Source organism: Pollicipes pollicipes, unplaced genomic scaffold, assembly GCF_011947565.3.
Source record: "Pollicipes pollicipes isolate AB1234 unplaced genomic scaffold, Ppol_2.1 Scaffold_7261;HRSCAF=8764_pilon_pilon_pilon, whole genome shotgun sequence".
Taxonomy (NCBI): domain Eukaryota; kingdom Metazoa; phylum Arthropoda; class Thecostraca; order Pollicipedomorpha; family Pollicipedidae; genus Pollicipes; species Pollicipes pollicipes.
The window spans coordinates 41,086,451-41,105,067 of record NW_023597054.1 but is presented as its reverse complement, the minus strand read 5'-3'; the positions used below and the strand labels follow the sequence as shown (position 1 = coordinate 41,105,067).

At 50.5% G+C, this 18,617-nt stretch overlaps 1 protein-coding gene across 3 annotated transcripts in view; it reads right to left on the bottom strand.

Annotated features, from left to right (window-relative positions):
- LOC119111943 (smoothelin-like protein 1) overlaps positions 1-18,617 on the bottom strand; it is a 60,571-nt gene that overhangs the window by 25,639 nt on the left and 16,315 nt on the right. The window contains exons 1-6 of one of the 3 annotated variants that reach the window (XR_005095648.1): positions 18,168-18,579; positions 17,630-17,671; positions 8,911-8,953; positions 3,122-3,212; positions 2,533-2,684; positions 1,857-2,161 (exon numbers count right to left, since the gene is read on the bottom strand). Coding sequence is in view for 2 of the 3 variants with exons in the window: in XM_037235831.1 (XP_037091726.1) it covers positions 2,047-2,161; positions 2,533-2,684; positions 3,122-3,212; positions 8,911-8,953; positions 17,630-17,671; positions 18,168-18,534 (810 nt within the window). In the remaining variant the exon portion in view is untranslated. Of the gene's footprint in view, positions 1-1,417; positions 2,162-2,532; positions 2,685-3,121; positions 3,213-8,910; positions 8,954-17,629; positions 17,672-18,167; positions 18,580-18,617 lie in introns of those variants that run through there. The other 2 variants (XM_037235831.1, XM_037235832.1) reach the window with 2 other exon arrangements.

Here is an 18,617-nt window from a genome sequence, read left to right as displayed (position 1 = left end):
ATAATATAAATTTAAAACTCGCCTGAACAGGACACACGCGCCGAAATATAGTGAACTTTGCGGCTTATTTATTGTATTTCATTCATGTCTGGGAATGCAGTGGAGAGTGTGCGGTATCGCATTTGCGGCGATCAAGAAATTAGACACCTGACTCGGTGAGTTAGAAGGAACAGCCAGCTTCTCGCAGCTCGACATCGTGCGAGGGACAAACTATGTGACACGAGGCCGGCTTGTCATTTACATCGTTTCACCTGTAGAAGTATTATCATGACACACTACTGTTTCAATTCATCATGCCCCATAAACACACCAGCTAATGACCCTACACATTTCCATCATGTCCGTTATGTGGGCCCAAGTGCTATTCCGTGCTAACGTGTTGTCGAGTGATGTATTCCAACATACCCGCTGTGCCAGCCCTTTAGCACGTTCATGCCAAATATATGCTCAATTGGACGCCTGTGTGGATAGCAAGTTTAACAAAATCAATTAATAAAATACTATGTTAGAGGAGTTCCCCATAACTTAACAAGCTTGTTCAGGAGTTGACATCCAGAACTTTGCCGACTGCTGTTGCTCATTCTCAGTTAGGCTAAAAGGCATGCTGCAGCATACGCGTTCGCTGATGTGATCGCGTGGAACCTCGACCTCAGAAGGCATCAGTATACGCTTTCACGCCTCTGTCAGCATAGCTAGGCAGCCATTCGATGATGGTTGCAAAATGATGTCATGCGGTTATTGAGCGATAAGTTAAGAGCGATGATATAAATTAAGTTAAGATAAGAGCCGCTCGTTCCGGAGGACTTGGCCTGCAGCTGCTTTGTCGGCAAGTGACCCGCAGTTGTATGCACACTGTCGCAGCAACGGGTGTGCATCAGTGGTTTGTATACCGTGCATACCTAAGTACCTAGAACGAAAACCAAACAATGATATGCGTGTTGTCTGACCCATTGCAATTTCTCGGGATCCTTCGCACGTTCAGCGTTTCCAAAGCACCGTACTCAGCTGGCCATTTATTGATTGGTTATAAAAGCGAGGCAGCCATTCGTATGACAAGCTGGATGCGGCAGAAATTCAGGCGATATGCAGCAGACCCTTTCGTGAATTTATGCCAATTTCCCGAAGTACTCAAGCATACCTACCACCACATAACCCGAGAGCATTTAGTGAATGAACCGACAGCCTGTGGCGTCGCCTCCTGGACGGTACCCGGCAGATCAGCAGATCCCAGCTATGGGATCGCGCGGATCGACGCAGTCCTCGGGTGATGCGGAGTAGGCAGATGCTGGCGGAACGACGCGGCCGTCGGCGGTCCGACGAGCACACCACAGCTGGCGGGAGCTCTGCGCCAGCTGCGGGCGACAGCTGCGCCTATCTCCGTGAATATGTGTGGCCGCCGCGGCACCGGCAACCACAGACCGCTCTCGCCGGCCTCCCTGACCGCTCTCGCCGGCCTCCTTGGCCGCTTGTGTGTACCGGAGTCGTGTGTGGGGCTCGCTGTGCCATGGACGGGCTTGTGTACCTCCACGTCTATTGGCTTAAACAAGGGATTTAGGACCGTTGTGTGGGATAAAATGACGTAAAACACTGTTATAGCACTGTGGATACCCATAGCAATAAGTTAAAGGAGGTTCCACCTCCGGCTGCAGCCACGTTCGGGTAGCGACGTTAGTTAAAGCAAACATACATCGAGAGCTTCCATCCACATATGCGTCTTTCGCGCGTCCAACAACTTTGTACACGGTGCGAAAGAACGGCACGCTTGGGGCACGCATGCTGTTCTTACTCTGGAGGTACTGCATCAGCGAAGCAGCATCACGGTCAAGAAGCGGGTCATATGCGCCACCGTCACCCACCGCTGGGAGCAGGAGCGATGGCAGCTTCAGGGGCAGTTTCACAGCACTGGGCGCGGCTAACGACGGCTTCGTCTCAGCTTGGCTTCTCTGTCACACTCGCAGGCGGGCACTCGTCGGAACGGGACTATTCAGAGGGCAGGGCTGCCAGCGGACCGCCGCTGCCATCGGGTGGTGGCGCGGCGGGGCCCCCTCACTTCAGCACGCTGTAGATGGACTGGATGTAGGCGAAGACGCTCTTCCAGTCGGGCTTCTCCATGGCCACCATGTCGTCGGGCTCCAACAGAGGGAAGATGCCGGCTCTCTCGCTGACCGGTCAACAGAGCCATTGTCACGGCACGCCATGATGGGTCACGATATCTTTAAACAAGGTTCATGAGCATCCTCGGTCGCACACACACAAGTCACTTCACTCAGTACGTGAGCTAAAAGCTTTGCATCGGTGGCAAGGAATCATAAAAAATAAGGGTAAAAATGGTCATACACCACGCTAATTTTTCTTTACAGAGCATTCCAGACGCGGGATTTTGTGCTCTGCTGGGACGCCATACAGAGGTAATCTACCACGTTTAGGAATCACTTGCTGTTGTACAAATTTGAGGGCCTGAAAGGCAATTGTGCGAGCGGCGCGCGTCGAGCGGTATAGCGGATTTAGCAACGTTCGGCGGGTTTGACTCACTCGGCGGTTCTGAAGGCCAAGTCGAAGTTGTAGCGCCGATTTCTAGGATCCAGCTTGCTGAAGTCGAAGGCGTCCGGGAAGAAGTGATGAATGAGCGCGCAGAACGCGATGCCATCGCTCCAGCTGGTGGAGAAGTTCTCCACCTTCACTGTCTGGAAAATTCACACGGTCCGAAAGTGAAAGGATGCAGAAGCGCTGAAGGTCCGTTTCTATGCGTCTTCTTCTGCACGGTGAAACCTGAGCGTCGAAAAGCTTTGTACGATGCTTGTGATGCAGGTCAAGAAAGGCAATCCCATGCAAACCTAAGTTGAAATGTGCAGGCAACATAGCATTGAGACATAGAGACATCGCATCGAGAGTTCTTGAAAAGAACATGAAAGCGACTACGGAAAGGCTTCGCAACAACAACACTTAAGCAACTTGAATGCGTGCCGTTTGAACGCTTATGGATCAAGTGCGTCCCCTTGAAGCCTCTCGAGCAGAAACTGGGAATACAAAACGTGGGCCTTATTGGTGTCCTAAACAAAGTTTAGTTCCCCAACAGGCGCTGGACGGAGAGCAAGACAATCTGCTCTGTGTGCTGGCTCACCTTGTAGTCCCTCAGCCGGCACTGGACCCAGAACAACATGACCTCCTTGGTGCCCTGACCCTGAGGGGCGATGTCCAGCTCAAAGCCATCCCTGGAACAGTCCATTGGTTTGCTGCTATGTCTGCCCCTTCAAACGAGGTCCTAGCAGGTGTCGCGACAGTGAACATAAGCAATCCACACAGACCAGATAAAACAACAGTGGTTACACAGCCCAGCCACTCCTTGCATGCGTGTCGTAGCTTATGTGTTTACTGTGCGCGCAGTGCATATGCCGCTATGCAGTGCATCACCACAACGGCTGGGCCACTTCTTAACCCGGCTGACGGTGTATCTTAACGGCCGCTTACTAACCTCGCTACACTAATGGTGTATTTTACAAGCATCAACCAACTGGACGTCGAGAGTTCTGTTACATCCGATAATCTACCAGTCAGATCGAATGCGTTCAACGGCGGTCGGTGACGCGGTTCATTTCCGTCTTGAAAACATCGTGCTGCCGTACGCCATACGACTGGCAAAGTCTCAGTGCCCGTGAGTTATCACGAACGTTACCGGAATCCGTCCGTACAAATAGCATTGTGTAAAATGGCATTTGCAGCTACGTGTAAAAACGGACCGCAAATATAATTTTACACGCTTATGAGTGACCTTACGTGACTGCTGTTGGTGGACTGGTGTTATCTCATCCCGCGTGATGGACAGCTGTCACACATGATGATCATTTGATGAATCACGTGAGCTAAATCGCAAACAAGATGAAACAAAACAGGACTGAGTTGCTGACCATGGCATCACAAAGGGCCGCACAGGCCTTCGCTGATGACGTCATTACTCTGTGATGACCTGACATCAACATTATTGTTCGCTAGGATGTTTCAGACGGATCGCTCGACGTTTGGTAAAGTGCTGTGGACATAATGAGTTCAGTCGGAGATTTTTCATTAAATGGAGTGTTTCCAGGATTCAGGAAATTCTTAGAGACTGAACAGGGTGACGTCAACGACAGCACGAATACTGGCCCTCGGCTAGCGGATGCATACGCCCTCTGCGTCCGCGATAAGGCACACGGTGAACCGAGCTCGCTCGCGCTCATCGCCCAAGCGAATGGCAGGCACTGTGCGAGCCCGAAGCACGAGGTGGAACCGTCTGCTCTACGTGCTCCGCTCGAGGACGGAGACTGGGACGCGGTATTTCTACACCAGAGCGCTGAACCCATATAAATATAAGAACGTCCCACCAGAATTCATTGGACCGAAATCCCGGGTATTCGCGCGCCGTCGGGGGTATTCCGGACGCCGACTTGGACTTTGAACTTTTTGACCTCGTTTGACCAAAAAATCGCGGCCTAGTGACCTGAACTTTTATCACAAATAAGGCAATATACAGGTCCATCTATCATGTGAATTAGGTGTCTCTGGCTCTTTTAGCTTTTGAAATCTCGGGGCAGTCAAAGCCCCCCTCCCCCTCCCCCACTCGAGCGCAACGCACTCAATCGGCCACCAGGGCGCGTGTTAAACTTGCAGGACGTAAACTCAATCGCTATACAACTGTTTTCCCTTTACAGGACATCTCGAAACCAGATAAAAATGCAGTCATTTAGGCGCGAGAAGGACTTGCAAGTGTACAATAAACACACATGTTATTGGCTAAGCATGCCTGGCATGTAGTTGTGACTCATGCATCATTTGAATCAAGCCAGTGAGGGTACCGATAATGAAGCGGTGGACGCGCCTGCGCTAACCACTGCGCGTCTTGGAAACCAGAGGTACGGGGTTCGGTTCTCCGCGGTGAGATTCCCTTCTCCCCCTTCCTGCCCGGGTAAGAGGCAGACGGCGCCATACAGCCTCAGCAGCTGAGTGCGTCGTAAAGTCCCAATGACACACACACACGATCACAGCAATTAAGTACAGATCAGCCTGCTTCTCTGCGCAGCAGCATAGCTTCACAGTAAAATACAGCAGCTGACTGCATTGTTGTACATGATTGATGACATCTCTCTTCCTTTCGGAAAAATCTCCCAACATTTGCCGCCGTTGAGCTCGTTGCCCGCCAACGACCAACATGGCGCCAGTTGGCGTGTTACAAAGTCGCCAGCTGGCGCTTCAGCCACATTAATCATCCCAAAATAGCATACTCCTCGATGACTGATGACCCTCTCAAAGCTGACCGCAAACGATCTTGTGGGGTGCATAACGTGTCATTTACATTGAAAAATATGCAAACAAGCACCCTATGAGTGCAGACCCGCAACATGGACAGCCATGAATGCAATATAGGTGTAGCGGAGTTCCAACTGCTTGGCGCGATATCTATTCTGGTGACGACATAGCGCATGCCTGTACTTCTCGCGAATCCATCAAAGATAACCCTAAAGCGTCTAGTTGGCGGCACGTGCCACAGCGCCGGTAGAGAATCGGCCTACTGATGTTTATACTGACGTTCGCGTCACACAGCAATGTTCTCACGTACAATAAGCACCACCAACAGTCTTCAAATATTTTGAGTCGTCAGAGTCTAATGAATCTTCCGAATCCAACGAATCTACTCGGTAACATACCGCTCTCCTTATATGCTACTTTCACGAGGAATAACCATGACCATGGTGTATGTATATGATCTGATGAGTTACCGATGAAAAAACGTGTACCTCGCACGAGGGGTGGGATAAGGATAGGCTAAATCGATGAAAACGAACGGCGGTTTGGCGATTGGCGAAAACTGCTTGGCGATTTATAAAACTGTCTGATGTAAGAAATGTTGCATGGCTAGGCGCTAACGTTGACTTTTTAAAGGGAAATATGCAATATAATCAATGACAAAATAGTCTGTTGTTGAGAACATGAAGCCGTTATTTTAGCTTCCAGCAGATCGGTTGGCCTGATTCAAATGGCCCAGTTTCCCATGTCCGGTTAGACTTCTTCTGGCGGTTCCCAGACTCTTCCTCGGCTTGCGCGGGAATGGTTTCAGTAGCTGCACACAACCAGGCGCGGCCAGTAATGCGGCACAAGGTTTACCCTGCCCGATAGCAGAGTCGTTATCTTTTTTATTTTTTTAAAAATTTATTCCGAATGGTTTGTATGGGTGACTTCGAATTCGGGGTACCTGCTAAGCATAGCTTGTTGCGTGTACCCCGAACCCACCACCCAAGCGTACCGTCCAGTTCAAACAGCTAAGTTTGCCTCCGCCCTTTCGCCAGACAGGAATGCGGAGGGTTTTACGTGCCGCACAATGCTGCGACACGGCCGCCTCGGGTCTGGGTTGAACCTCGTTGGCCAGTTGCCAGCTGGCCTTTCCATTTCGGTCGGGTCAAACAATGCGCCCACTCTGGGACTCGTACCCAGTGCCGCTGGATCACGAGTCCAGCATCTTTCCCCAAGACCACGGAGGCGGCAAGTATCTATCGGTATCTATGTATAAACATGATTTCAAAGTGAGGTTAATTACAAGAAAGCGACAATTCAGTTTTCGATCGACGCCCTCCGCAGAGTTAAGGCAGGGATGATGGGTACGATTTCTGTAGTTGATTCTTCATCGGCCGTACTAAAAAAATGTGATTTTGCCGGTAGGCCTGAAGTCCTCTACAGCTTTCACGAGGCGTGATATAGTCGATCAGCAGACCTGGCAACCCCTCCACCCCCCACCCTGCCTGACTTGGCTTGATCTGAGCTGTCCAATCCGGTGAGGTTAGGTCAGATCTGGTCAGATCTGGTCTGGTCTGGTCTGGTCTGGTCTGGTCTGGTATGGTCTGGTCTGGTCTGGTGCCGCTAGACGAGACCAAACTAGACCAGACCGAAATCAGATCAGGCCAGACCACATCAGGCCTGACCGTATTAAACAGTTCAGGTCAGGGGAGGTCAAATATGGTTGGGTCAGGTCCGGTGGGCGATAGAGGAGAAAAGAACGGGGCAGAAACAGTACAGGACATGACAGAACAGTACAGGACAAATCAGATGGGGATCGAGCGAGACCGGTCATGATTGGCCTGGACCAAACCAGGATCGGCCAGACCTGAGGCAGGGAAAAATGAGAGAGGACCAAACACTGGCATATCGGGTGCGGGTTAATTCTGGACATTTTTCCCGGAAGATAAGAATGGGGGTCGTCATGTCCCCTGCCCTTGCCATTTTTAAACAAAATTACGACACCTGACGTGCTGTGTAACGGCCCTATCTTTGCTGTCTGTATCCTCCCAGGTCCGTTCCTGTCAGGCCTTTTCCGTCTTCTGCTGCATGCTTCTGTCTGCCTGTGGTGCGGTCTGTGGTCGGTCTGGTGCAGGCCGGTATAGATAATCTGGTCCTGACCTGTCCAGTTGGTGCTATCCTGTCCATGTGTCGGCGACACGCAACGCGAGCAGAGATTTATCGTGATTTTGACGACACGGCCTCATCGCGCTCTATCTGTTACAACGCACTTGGTGACGTCATTTTACAACACACACTTAACGGCCATCGCCAGATTTTGTCGCCGCGCACGTTAATCGCGTGGCTGTTTGAACTAGGCATTGCGTTACCTGTGTTACCTGATTGACCTACAATCTCGCATGGTATTATTTTGAGACCGCTTTTAACGCAACACCCAGATCAGTATCGTTGACAGATTTGACGTAACCCACTGGGCATTGCTCACGCCTTGCACAGCCGCTCACTCCGCGCTTTGTGTGCAGACCGGCGTTGGTCAAGTGATTAAAACGCAGATACGTAGAATGCTGCAAAACACCGCGATGATTGCCTTATCAACAGAGGGTAATACCACGAGGCAGGACATCGCGACTAACACAGCCGTGGCAGCCGACCAGCCTGGGCTGGTTTTCCTCGTGACGAGCAGAGAGTGATGGTAGAACCGAGATCGGATGTCATATAGATCGGATAGATAGGCCGGGATCGGATTCATATAGATCGGATAGACAGCCCGGGATCGGATGTCATATAGATCGGATAGATAGGCCGGGAATCGGATGTCATATAGATCGGATAGATAGGCCGGGGATCGGATGTCACGGCCACTGTCGCGGCTGTTTCCCTCCCGCAAATTGCAGCGGTGAAGCGGAGGAGGGGAACAGAGGGCGCCACGCTAGGCAGTCGCGATGACACCGAATCGACCTCCACAGCCCACAGCGGACGACGTGGCAGGCTGCAGTGCTGAGGAGGGCTACAGGGGCGGGCAATAAGCCATCTCTCACCCAGACAGGGACGCAGTTTCGCGAAATGAGCTGGGATTTTAGCACAGAAAAATGTCGACAGCCATTTTCCAAATGCATCAACAAGCGGGTTTCTCCCATGGATTTGGCTCATGCATTTCTCAAAGCTATGGAAGGGGGACTGGAGCCCAACCTGGAAGGTAAGAGGGGGGGGGGGACGGAACCCTAAGATGTAAGGCTAGAGCCCCCACCCCCAAAAGGAAAGAAAACTACACCTGTGCACCGCGTCCTTCATTCCGTCAGCCCCACCACCCTCTCAGCGGCTGGGTACAACCGAGGTACTGATGTGAGGGGCGTGACGACTGTCGTCAGCCAGCCGCCGGTGTCGATCACAGGCGTCAGTGAAGTGAGGGAGTGGTGTAGCGGGCGGGACGTCAGCAACGCCCCACGCCGGCCGGCGCTGGGGCGCAGCCGCGGCCCATGGCCCTTGTGAGCCCCTGTACCATCGGAACAGGCGCCACCTTTTCAAAACAGTCCTATGTCCGTTCCCCTAAAATGCTTGTCTAGCTTTAGACTAGGGACTGGGGTCAGAACGTGTTACGTGGATGAGGAGCGTGCAGCGAGCCAGGGCACAGCTGTACTCTGTGCTTACCTTTTAGAGTTGCCGGCTTTGGATTTTCCAGCTGGATTCTGGCCTGAAAGGAAGGCGTACCGTCACAGAACAGATAAGTGGGTACAGTTTGACAGACAATGTTTAAACCACACCCAGGAAGAGGGCAGCGTAAATTCTAAAGTGATCACTGAGCTCCGCTGTCAGCAGTGTTCCCGGGTGCACCATGGCCTAGGTAACACTGAATGGCGTACCCGGTGGTCGGGTTCTCTACGCCAGACAGACGGGCCCCGTGCTAAGGTCAGCTTCGCGGGCACTGCAAGCATTCGTGACGGTGGACGCAGCAGTTTTCGCTTCCCGCTCGGGAGACTCGCTAACCGTCTCGATTCATGCAGGAGATCACTATATCCGGCAACAACCACGCAACATCCTCCACTGGCCCATGATGAAACGCCACACACGAACAGCATGCCGGACACGCGCCGCAGCCCGTAGCCGAAGTCGGTGGGGTGACCCACACTTCTGGAAACGCCACAAGGTGAACTATGATAGATCACTGACACTAAAGCCGACAGCACGACTGCTCTGCGTTCCGGATGACGTCACAGGAGCGCTCGAGACACAGTCGGAAGCGTCCAAACGAAGCGCAGAAAAGCTCGAGTGTGGGTCGTTATTGGCTGGAACTTTTAAATCTAACGGACTAACGAAATAATGCCAACTTCACCATTAAACATACCCTGTCATTTTTGACAGTTCCAAGTGCGGTAACATCTATTCAACAGTCAGATACGCTTGAGGTCTAGGACAGTAGCTCAAACATACATACATACATACATACATACATATATATATATATATATATATATATATATATATATATATGTATGCATGAATGTATGATGAGTTACGTATGCATATGCACATATATTCATTAATATGTATGTAATGCATACCAACGTTAGCCATAGAGCAAGGCAAAAAAGTTTCTCCCGCCTTATTTTGAGCATTCAACATTTTGGGTGCATTTTGGATTACATGACTGATCCAACATCAAAGGTAGACAATGTACGTTAAAGTGCTGTATTTCTGGAATGAGCCATGCTCATTTTTAGTTGTTCGCTCAAATGATAAAACAGACAAACCGCTGCATCTTTTCCCACATCGCAGTAATTTATTACCCGAAAGCTGGTAATGTGTTAATAAAGTTGAGATTTGAAGCATAGATAAAAACATGAAAGGCCTTGCGTTCCTCAGTTTTAGGCATGATGAGTCAGAGAGAGCTCTCATGTCGACAGCAATTGACCTTCAGAATACCAGGAAGTAGTGGTCAAAAGACGCTTTGAGACACTGGGGCGGCGACCCGGATTTTGGGCGGAATTGGTAAAATTTTCCAGGGGCACCTCCTGGACAACATGGGGCCTCCTTGCAGGAGCCTACTGGAAAGGTCCTGCACATTGTCGTATTCGAAGGAGAAGGCACTGAGGGCGTGTGCCCCCTAACCAGACTGCCACATGAAAATTTGCAAGTAAATATTTGTTCAAGTTTCATTTCATTCATTTCATCCATTCAAGTAAATAAATGTCGACAGCTAAAAATCGGGAACGAAGGCCTTCTAATCACCCAGAAAAGAATCTCGCTGATCTCATACAGGGCGTCCTGTTCCAGAAAAGAGTCTCCCGATACATAGAGGGGCATGCTAATTCATAACAGCGTGCTTACGGCTCATGAAGAGGATTCCATATCTGGCCAAGGGGCCCTGCTATCCGAGAGCAGGACACCCTGATCCGGAACGGGGGCCATCTTATGCATGAAATTGCCTCCTGCTCCGGAAATGTGGCATTCTGAATGTAGAGAGGGCCTCTTAAACTCGCACAGGGGTCTCCATACTTATTACAGGGACATCCTGAGCCATCGAAGGGCCGTGCTTAAAACAACATTGGGTGCTCTGATCTAGAGTGTTGGCTAACTCACTCATGAAGGTGACTTCAGGACCCAGCAAACGGGTCTATTGATGTGGCAAAGGGACTTCTGAGCCCAATTTACCACTCTCCAGCTGAGCTATGGGCCTGCTTTATCTGAATTTTGGTACTCTACGTGTAACTACAATGCCTTCAGTTGGGGAAAAAGGAGCCTTCCAATTTTTAGGGAGTTAGAGGTTTGGAAAAAGCATACTGTTGCAGCCCTGCCAACAGGCAGCGGACAACTGACCCCTATGCCCCCCCCCCCCTTCCCTGCTGAACCGTTTCTGTTCAGACAAATATTGGATAAAGGCATTGTCAGAACTCGATCTTTAAGATGTGCCTATTGTCAATAATAAACATAACATTAAAAACCAAAACACGTGAACACAGAAAGCACCTCAAATCCGTGCAGACACACTATCAGTTCTTTCGGTTGCTTCACTGAGACATAGGCGGGTCGCCTGGACAGTTGCCTTTATGACCTCGGTTGGAAGACCCCCACGAAGCGCGACGGCAAGCGATTCCTGTACTCGGTCTGCGGCTTCGTGCAAGGAAGGTTGATCCATCGGCATGACAAGCAGTCCTATTTTACTCCAGCAGAGCAAGCGGCCCGTGCCTCGGCTCGACTTGGTGATAAATACACACAAGCGGAATACTACCAGCATAGTTCACAAAAAGTCGGGCAATATATTTTGTCCTTCGTCTTCGTACTTTACACGGTTACGTTCCAAACGACCCCAGTTTTAAACACCACCATGGATGAGTGTTTATTTGGTTTGGCCATAACGGAAGGCTTCCATGACGGGAAGTCTCGCGAGTCGCAGCTATATGATCTGCTGCGGTCGCTCAAACATTCCAAAACCACGTTAGGTGTTAAAACCTTCAGCATTCCACTGCACACGCTTCTTGGAGGCTGCAATTGAATCGTTTATCCTGTATGCCATACATGCCGTTGTGTACGCGCTCTAGAATTATGTACATTTTTCGTACCATGAACACCGAGCACGAGAGGTCACTGGGGTAACGCAACTGTCGTTGGTTTTGACGCAGGCAGAGCAGGCACACACGCACATTTTTTAACAAGCACGCACACGTGATAGTTTTTCCAAATTTCGTGACGCTATAAGCGTGTTTATTACGTCATTAACCCACTTTTCATGTATAGCACAAGCTCTGACAAGTCCTCACATACTCATATGAGCAGCAACACTCAATGCGACTGAAAGAGTTACGTTTAGGAATATGAACTTTGGGGATTTGGAGCGCAATGTACACCATTAACGTAGCATGAAACGTGAATTATTATTGATAAAAGCAAAACAGTGAAAATGCATCCATTGTCTCACATGCACAACTAATCTTTCTTCAAAGATAAAGGGAAATTGAAAAGAGCTACGGGGACATCAATCCTGGTGTCGAGTTAAATATGCCCATGCCTCACTAGAGGATCACTAGCCTCACTACCTTTAAGCTTTTCGTAAAAGAAGGATGATTGCCGTGTTAGCTCCTCCCAAGCTGCACCAACGCATTTCAATTCAGAGTGATAGCCAACACACGTGGAGGTGCGTACATTCAGTTTAGAAGACAAGGCGAGGCATTAGCATTGGCGCTTGGGCAGCTTTCAAAAAATGGCCAGCAGCTCAATATAAGCCACGCACATATAATTAGTATCAGCGTAAAAGGAGTGGATTAGAAATAGCACGGATGCACCAAAACGTTGCAGTCTTACGCTCTGTTTTGTGTTCACAGCCGAGCTTTATCCCAATTCACTAAATGCACTACAATCCCTCCTTCGCGAAGTATTTTCTGACTAACTCCAGAGTTTCTGAAACGAGGGTTGTCCTTGATGATTGCGTTCAAGTGGAGGAGATGCCTATACACGTTGTCTCCCGGCCGATTCGCGTCACGCCGGGGCACAGAGCGACCCACCCGTGGGGAGCGACTGGGGTCAAGGTCACGGCTGATCCCCGAGCGAGTCCGTCCAGTACCCACTGACAACCAGCTCCGTGGCTCGACCTACGTAGCTCTGCGTCTGCATGCATCGGTCTCCAACAGTGGTGGGAAGCGCCATCATTCTCAGGCTTCCAATAGCGCTCACCAATCCCCCCGGCCGTGCCTCGAAAGTCCTCATGAATATCGTGTCACAAATCAGCAGAGAAATTGGAGTCGGGGAAGCAAAATGAACAAGTGGATATGCGATCACTTGTTTGAGCTTGCCACTGCAATGTATGGCAAAGCGCACGCCGCACGCTGGATCACATGGACTACAGAGTGCCGTACGCGACGGCAGTCTCTCGCCCCCAGCGGACATGTGGCCTCGCGGGTCAGCGTGGCGCGGACGAGGGGCGCTGGCTACCCACCCTCTCCGATCTGCGAACGTCGAGAGGATGTGGCTGAGCTCCTGGAGGCTGTGGGCGTCGCTGGAAGAGACAGACAGCGGGTGACCTCGCCATGCATTGTGACCCGGCCGCCTGGTGTGACAGACATTGGACCAGTTCCGAGATGGCATGCTCCATCATGACGTCACGCAGAACGTTTGAGCCTTGTCTGATTCCACTGCTCACAAACCTCGTGCTCAGGGACGGAGCCAACGATTTTGCGATGAGAGGGAAGAGGGGAAGGGCAGGATTTCCAGGCACCCCCTCACTGCAGGGCCTCCTGGGCATTGCCACATTCGAGGAAAGGGTACGCACTCCCTGATCAACTGATACATATATCGAAACCAATGTTAATTTATGTCAACAACAAAACCAAATCCAGAATGATGGCCTTCTCATTAGTCCAGCGCTTTTCTCGAGCAAGCAGATGGCCTCCATTTTGTAAAACAATATTTTTGTTCTAGAAAGGACCACCTGGTACATACAGAAGCATCATGATCCAGAACAGGATCCTGCCCATTCACATATAGGGGGTTCCAAATTCAGTAAACGGCCATTCATCACAAATCAGCGCTTCCTGAGCCGGCAATGCCGCCATATGATACAGACAAGGACATCCTGTTTCAGAACAACAAAGAACAACCTGATGAACATGGGGTGCCCCCCAATCCAGCATAGGAGCCTTCCAGTTCATAACGGGGGTTTCACGAGCCAGCACAGGGCTTCCTCAACACAATTGGGCCTTTTGTTGCACAAGATGTGCTCACTGATTCGTAAAAGCCGCCTTATGAACCAGAAAATCTACCTCTCGATAAAGCAAATAATCTTCCGAACCTCATTTAGCACTCATCTGACTCAGCTGGAGGAGTCTCCTTGGTCTGCGTTTTGGTATTCTACGCGAGCTATTAAGCCTTTATGTTGGGCCAAATGGGCCCGTCAAAATTTTGAAGCGGCAAACGCATGCTCTTGCCGACAGGAGGCCACTGTTCTCTCTGCGCCCCCCCCCCCCCCCTCCCTGCTGTTCTTGGTCAGTCCACTGCTGTTCATGTTCACAAATGCTTTGTGTGGCGCCAAATTAGACTAATTTGCTAATTTTCTGGTAGGGTGACGTCACCCGCAGGTGTGTAAGACCATATTTGCTAATCTCGTCCGGCCGGTGCTCGTTGATTACATCGGAAGGAAGGTGTCTATAAATCCAGAAATCGAAACCAACTGAACTATCCCTGTCTTCTACTCACCCAATTATGTCTCGTTTTTCGTAATGCTCCACCATGAATTGCGCTGCATTGCAGTTATCGCCAACTAAACATGGTCAAGTGTAGTCAGCTTATGTCGTCTCATAAATGAGACTGATGTGAGTGCTACTAAAACACTATGTGGACAAATGGGACATGATTAAATGAGATAACATCCAACTCCCGTGCATTTGCCTGTGCTACCCCACATGTTATCCAAGAGAGATTTATATCCTCTGAGTGATGCGATAAATTTTGATGCTGTGATGTTGCTTGTAAGCTGCAGCTGTAATCTTCCAAAAATCGCAAAGTTGGCACTTTTTCTTCAGCTCTGATGCTGACATTCATTAGACTTTATTCTTTTCTTCCGCCTTCCAGAATATCATGATTAGAACTCGCACGTTTCCTAACCACATCCACGTTGAACGCTTATTGTCTGAATGAGTGAACCAGTCACTACTTCTTGTCCACTTTGAGCGCAATTACTCTTTTGCGTATTTTGTAGCTGTTGCACGCTGTTTACGCTTGCCGCTTCAGAAGTTGATCTTTCAGTAATTCACAATTCTGAGGTTAGTACCGCAATCTACGACACAAATGTCTGCGTTGATCTAATTGACAATTACACTTCGGTTTTATCAAAAATGTGCTCTGTCGTGTTTTGGTATTTGGTTTGAGAAACTCACACATTTGTTTTTTTGCTGCAGATTGTGCAGTTATAGCGTCTTCAACATGGCCATTTCAGCTCAAAACCCCATATAAATACTCTCTTTAAGAGCTAAGTCGCAGACTTTTACTTAAAAACAGTCTGATTCTATTCATGACGCTCATATATGGGCCGCTATTTATGGAATTTCTCGCCCTTCGGTTTATTCTCACCCGCGTCGTAGGCGACGAAAGTGGCTGGTTGTTTGGATAGGCGGGGGGGGGGGGGGGGGGGATGGCTGATTGTTATGGGGCGGGGAATGACTGGCTGAGCACTGTGGCCGCTTGCGAACTAAAACAAAAGAAAAACGGTGTATAACTAAGCGTAAAGTGAGAGCCGAACTACAGAAACCAACAAATCGAGAGCGAACGTCCTTCAGGTTATAACAAACAGCATTAATATTAAAACCTGTTGTTTCTTACTCGATGTATGTGCCCAGCGTTAATTAAATACCAAGGGACAGACAACCCATTTTGAACCACTCCAACAACTTCAATGACGTATTGAAAATCCAGCCTCTAGTACCGTACCACAGTGGGAAGGACAAACGTTAAGGTCCGGGTGGAATTCGCAAAAAAAGCAACCTACGAGCGATTAGGGGAGGGGGGGGGAGGGGCAGACACAAGTTTGAAAAAGCTGTGCTATCTGGACGGGCCTATCCTCGGTATATTTTTTTATAACCGGCCCTAGCATGTCGTGTGCGTATGACCGAACGACGGAATGCAAAACAAGGAATGTGATATACGGTATGCGTTCCAACGCGTGTGAATACGCATGCTACGTGGGGAACAAACTGAAAACTTGATATGCCCCGTTGCAAAAAAAGATTGAACATCCGAGCAGAAATGTATCGGTGGGTTTATCCGCATCCATCAACTTCAGCTCACTGGGCTCATTGGGTTCCAAGTTGAAAACTTCGGCTTCGCTAAGGACATCCCTGTTCATGGCCTTTGCATAGTCTGTAGCCAGCCACAGTGGTCCGGTGGCCACCGCAGCAAGAACCAGGTCGGCATATATATATATATATATATGCCGCTGGGCGTTTCTGTGTCAATTGTATCGACAAGTGGGAGTTTTCAGAAACGCCGGAATCCAGCGGGGTTATGTCCAGGTATGAATATGAGCGGCGAGAAGGCATTGTCAGCAGATGACGTTGCGGGAAACATGTGATGAGCACAGATAATTGCACCCGGGAGCATGTCCGCATCTTACCCGCTGAAGATTGCAGAGCGATGACAACTATCACGCTAGCTGAATGCTTTCTAAGAAGTATTTATATATATATATAATCTATATATATATATAATATATATATATATATGTCCGGCAGTTTAACTATCTACATCGGTATCTACACATTCGCACGTCCCAAGCTCGCACTGAAGGAACAGCTACATCTGTATCTACACATTCGCACGCCCAAACTCTCACTGAAGGAAAAGACAAGCAGAAGCTATTGACGATGAAAAAGGAGAAGCAGAAGAATCAAGAGAGAGAGAGAGAGAGAGAGAGAGAGAGAAGAGAGAGGAAGAGAGAAGGAGAGAGAGAGAGAGAGAGAGAGAGAGAGAGAGAGAGAGAGAGAGAGAGAGAGGAGGAGAGAGAGAGAGATAGAAGAGAGAGAGAGAGGAGAGAGAGAGAGAGAGAGAGCAGATAGATAGAGAGAGAGAGATAGAGAGAGAGAAGGAGAGGAGAGAGGAGAGAGAGAGAGGAAGAGAGAGAGAGGAGAGAGAGAGAGAGAGAGAAGAGAGAGAGAGAGAGGAGAGAGAGAGGAGAGATAGAGAGAGAGAGGAGAGAGAGAGAGAGAGAGGAGAAGAGGAGAGAGATGAGAGGACGAGAGAGAGAGAGAGAGAGAAGAGAAGAGAGATAGAGAGGAGAGAGAGAGAGGAGAGAGAGAGAGACGAGAGAGGAGAGAGAGAGAAGAGGAGAGAGAGAGAGAGAGAGAAGAGAGATAGGAGAGAGAGAGAGAAGAAAGAGAGAGAGAGAGAGAGAGAGAGAGAGAGAGAAGAGAGAGAGAGAGCGGAGCTGTGACACCCAAAAGACTCAGCAGGTTGAGATGAAGTGATGGCAAGTACGCTCAATGCGTTAAGGAAGTGTGCCACCTTTGATGAAAGGCTTGGTACTTTTGATCACTGCAAATGTCGCTCTAAAATGTAGCTGTGTGAACCAAATCATACAGTAAACAAATCGTGTTCGCTCAATTTGAGTCCGGTATGCCAGCCAAAGCTGTTAAAAGCTATCACCTCACTTCAGGCATGTAACCGCCATTAGCGCACTGGCCTGGCAGGCAGTCACAGAACAGGCGTTGAAGAGCCCCTAACCAATTCGCCGCAGTACGTTGCCGTTGGGCTTTGTCATTGTGGAAGAGGTGGACAGTATATGGGCTGGAGAGGGCAGCTCAAGGCGGCTGGATGCGCAGCCCAGCGTCACACCCTGACTTTAAAGGTGGCACTCTTCCCTTAGAAGAAACAAGCGAATAACGCTTACCGTTCTCGTTTGCTGCAGGCTTCGGCGGCGGCGGCGGAGCATCTAGAAGCAAGACAAACGCCGCTGATTGCATGCAACAGGTGAAAACGCCTGGCCGGCCGGGAAACGAGATGATTTATCATTATATCAGCTATTGTTAAAATGTTAGAATGCAATGCCTTTCAATTATTGCATCATTTTGAGCACAGCAACGGCTCTAGAGAAAATATCAGCAAAGCTGAGAAGAAGTCAGCACCATTGAGGCTCGAGAGAAAAATGTATAGAAAGACCAGCAACACCACAGTCCTGCGCAGAAGTTAGCTCACCAAACCCACACCAGAGGCGTGGCACACGCTATACGCCGGCGGAGCCCTAGCTCCGTGTGCGAGCCATGCCAGTCAGCTGAGTGAGGGTGCTGCGCGCTGGTGGCCGCTCCGACAGGCGCCATCGGCCCGTCTGGGGCATCCGTGACGTCACGAGGCCACCGGCGCCGACACCGAGCCGTCGTTAGCCGAGCTGCCGCCGGGCGGCGCTGTCGTCGCGACGGCCGGTCACTTACAGGAGCCCAGTCCGAGGGCCATGCTCGTGCCGATGCTGCTCTCCCAGGCGTGCTGTCGCCGCGCGAATGAGCTGCGCGCGCTGGACGCCGGCGGCGGCGGAGGTGGCCCTCGTCCCAGCCGCAGGTCACCGACCGTGTGCGACTTGGCGAGCGCGTGCGGCGGCTGCCGGCCGCCGGCCGACTCACCGGCCGCCGGCGCCATCAGCTCCTCCTCGTCCAGGCCGTCCAACAGGTCGTCGAACGAGCGAGCCAGCCGCTCGTCCTCGCGCTCGCGGAAGAATGTCTCCAGGCGCTGCTTCTTCTGCTCGGCACTGGCCGCATCCAGGCGCGCCTCGAACGGCTTGGTGGTGACACCGAAGCGCAACATGTCGGAGCTGCTGCTGCGCTGTAGGCCAGCGCGGCGCCCGGCCGGCTCGGCTGCCCCCGGCCGCGCCGGCACTACCGGGCGCG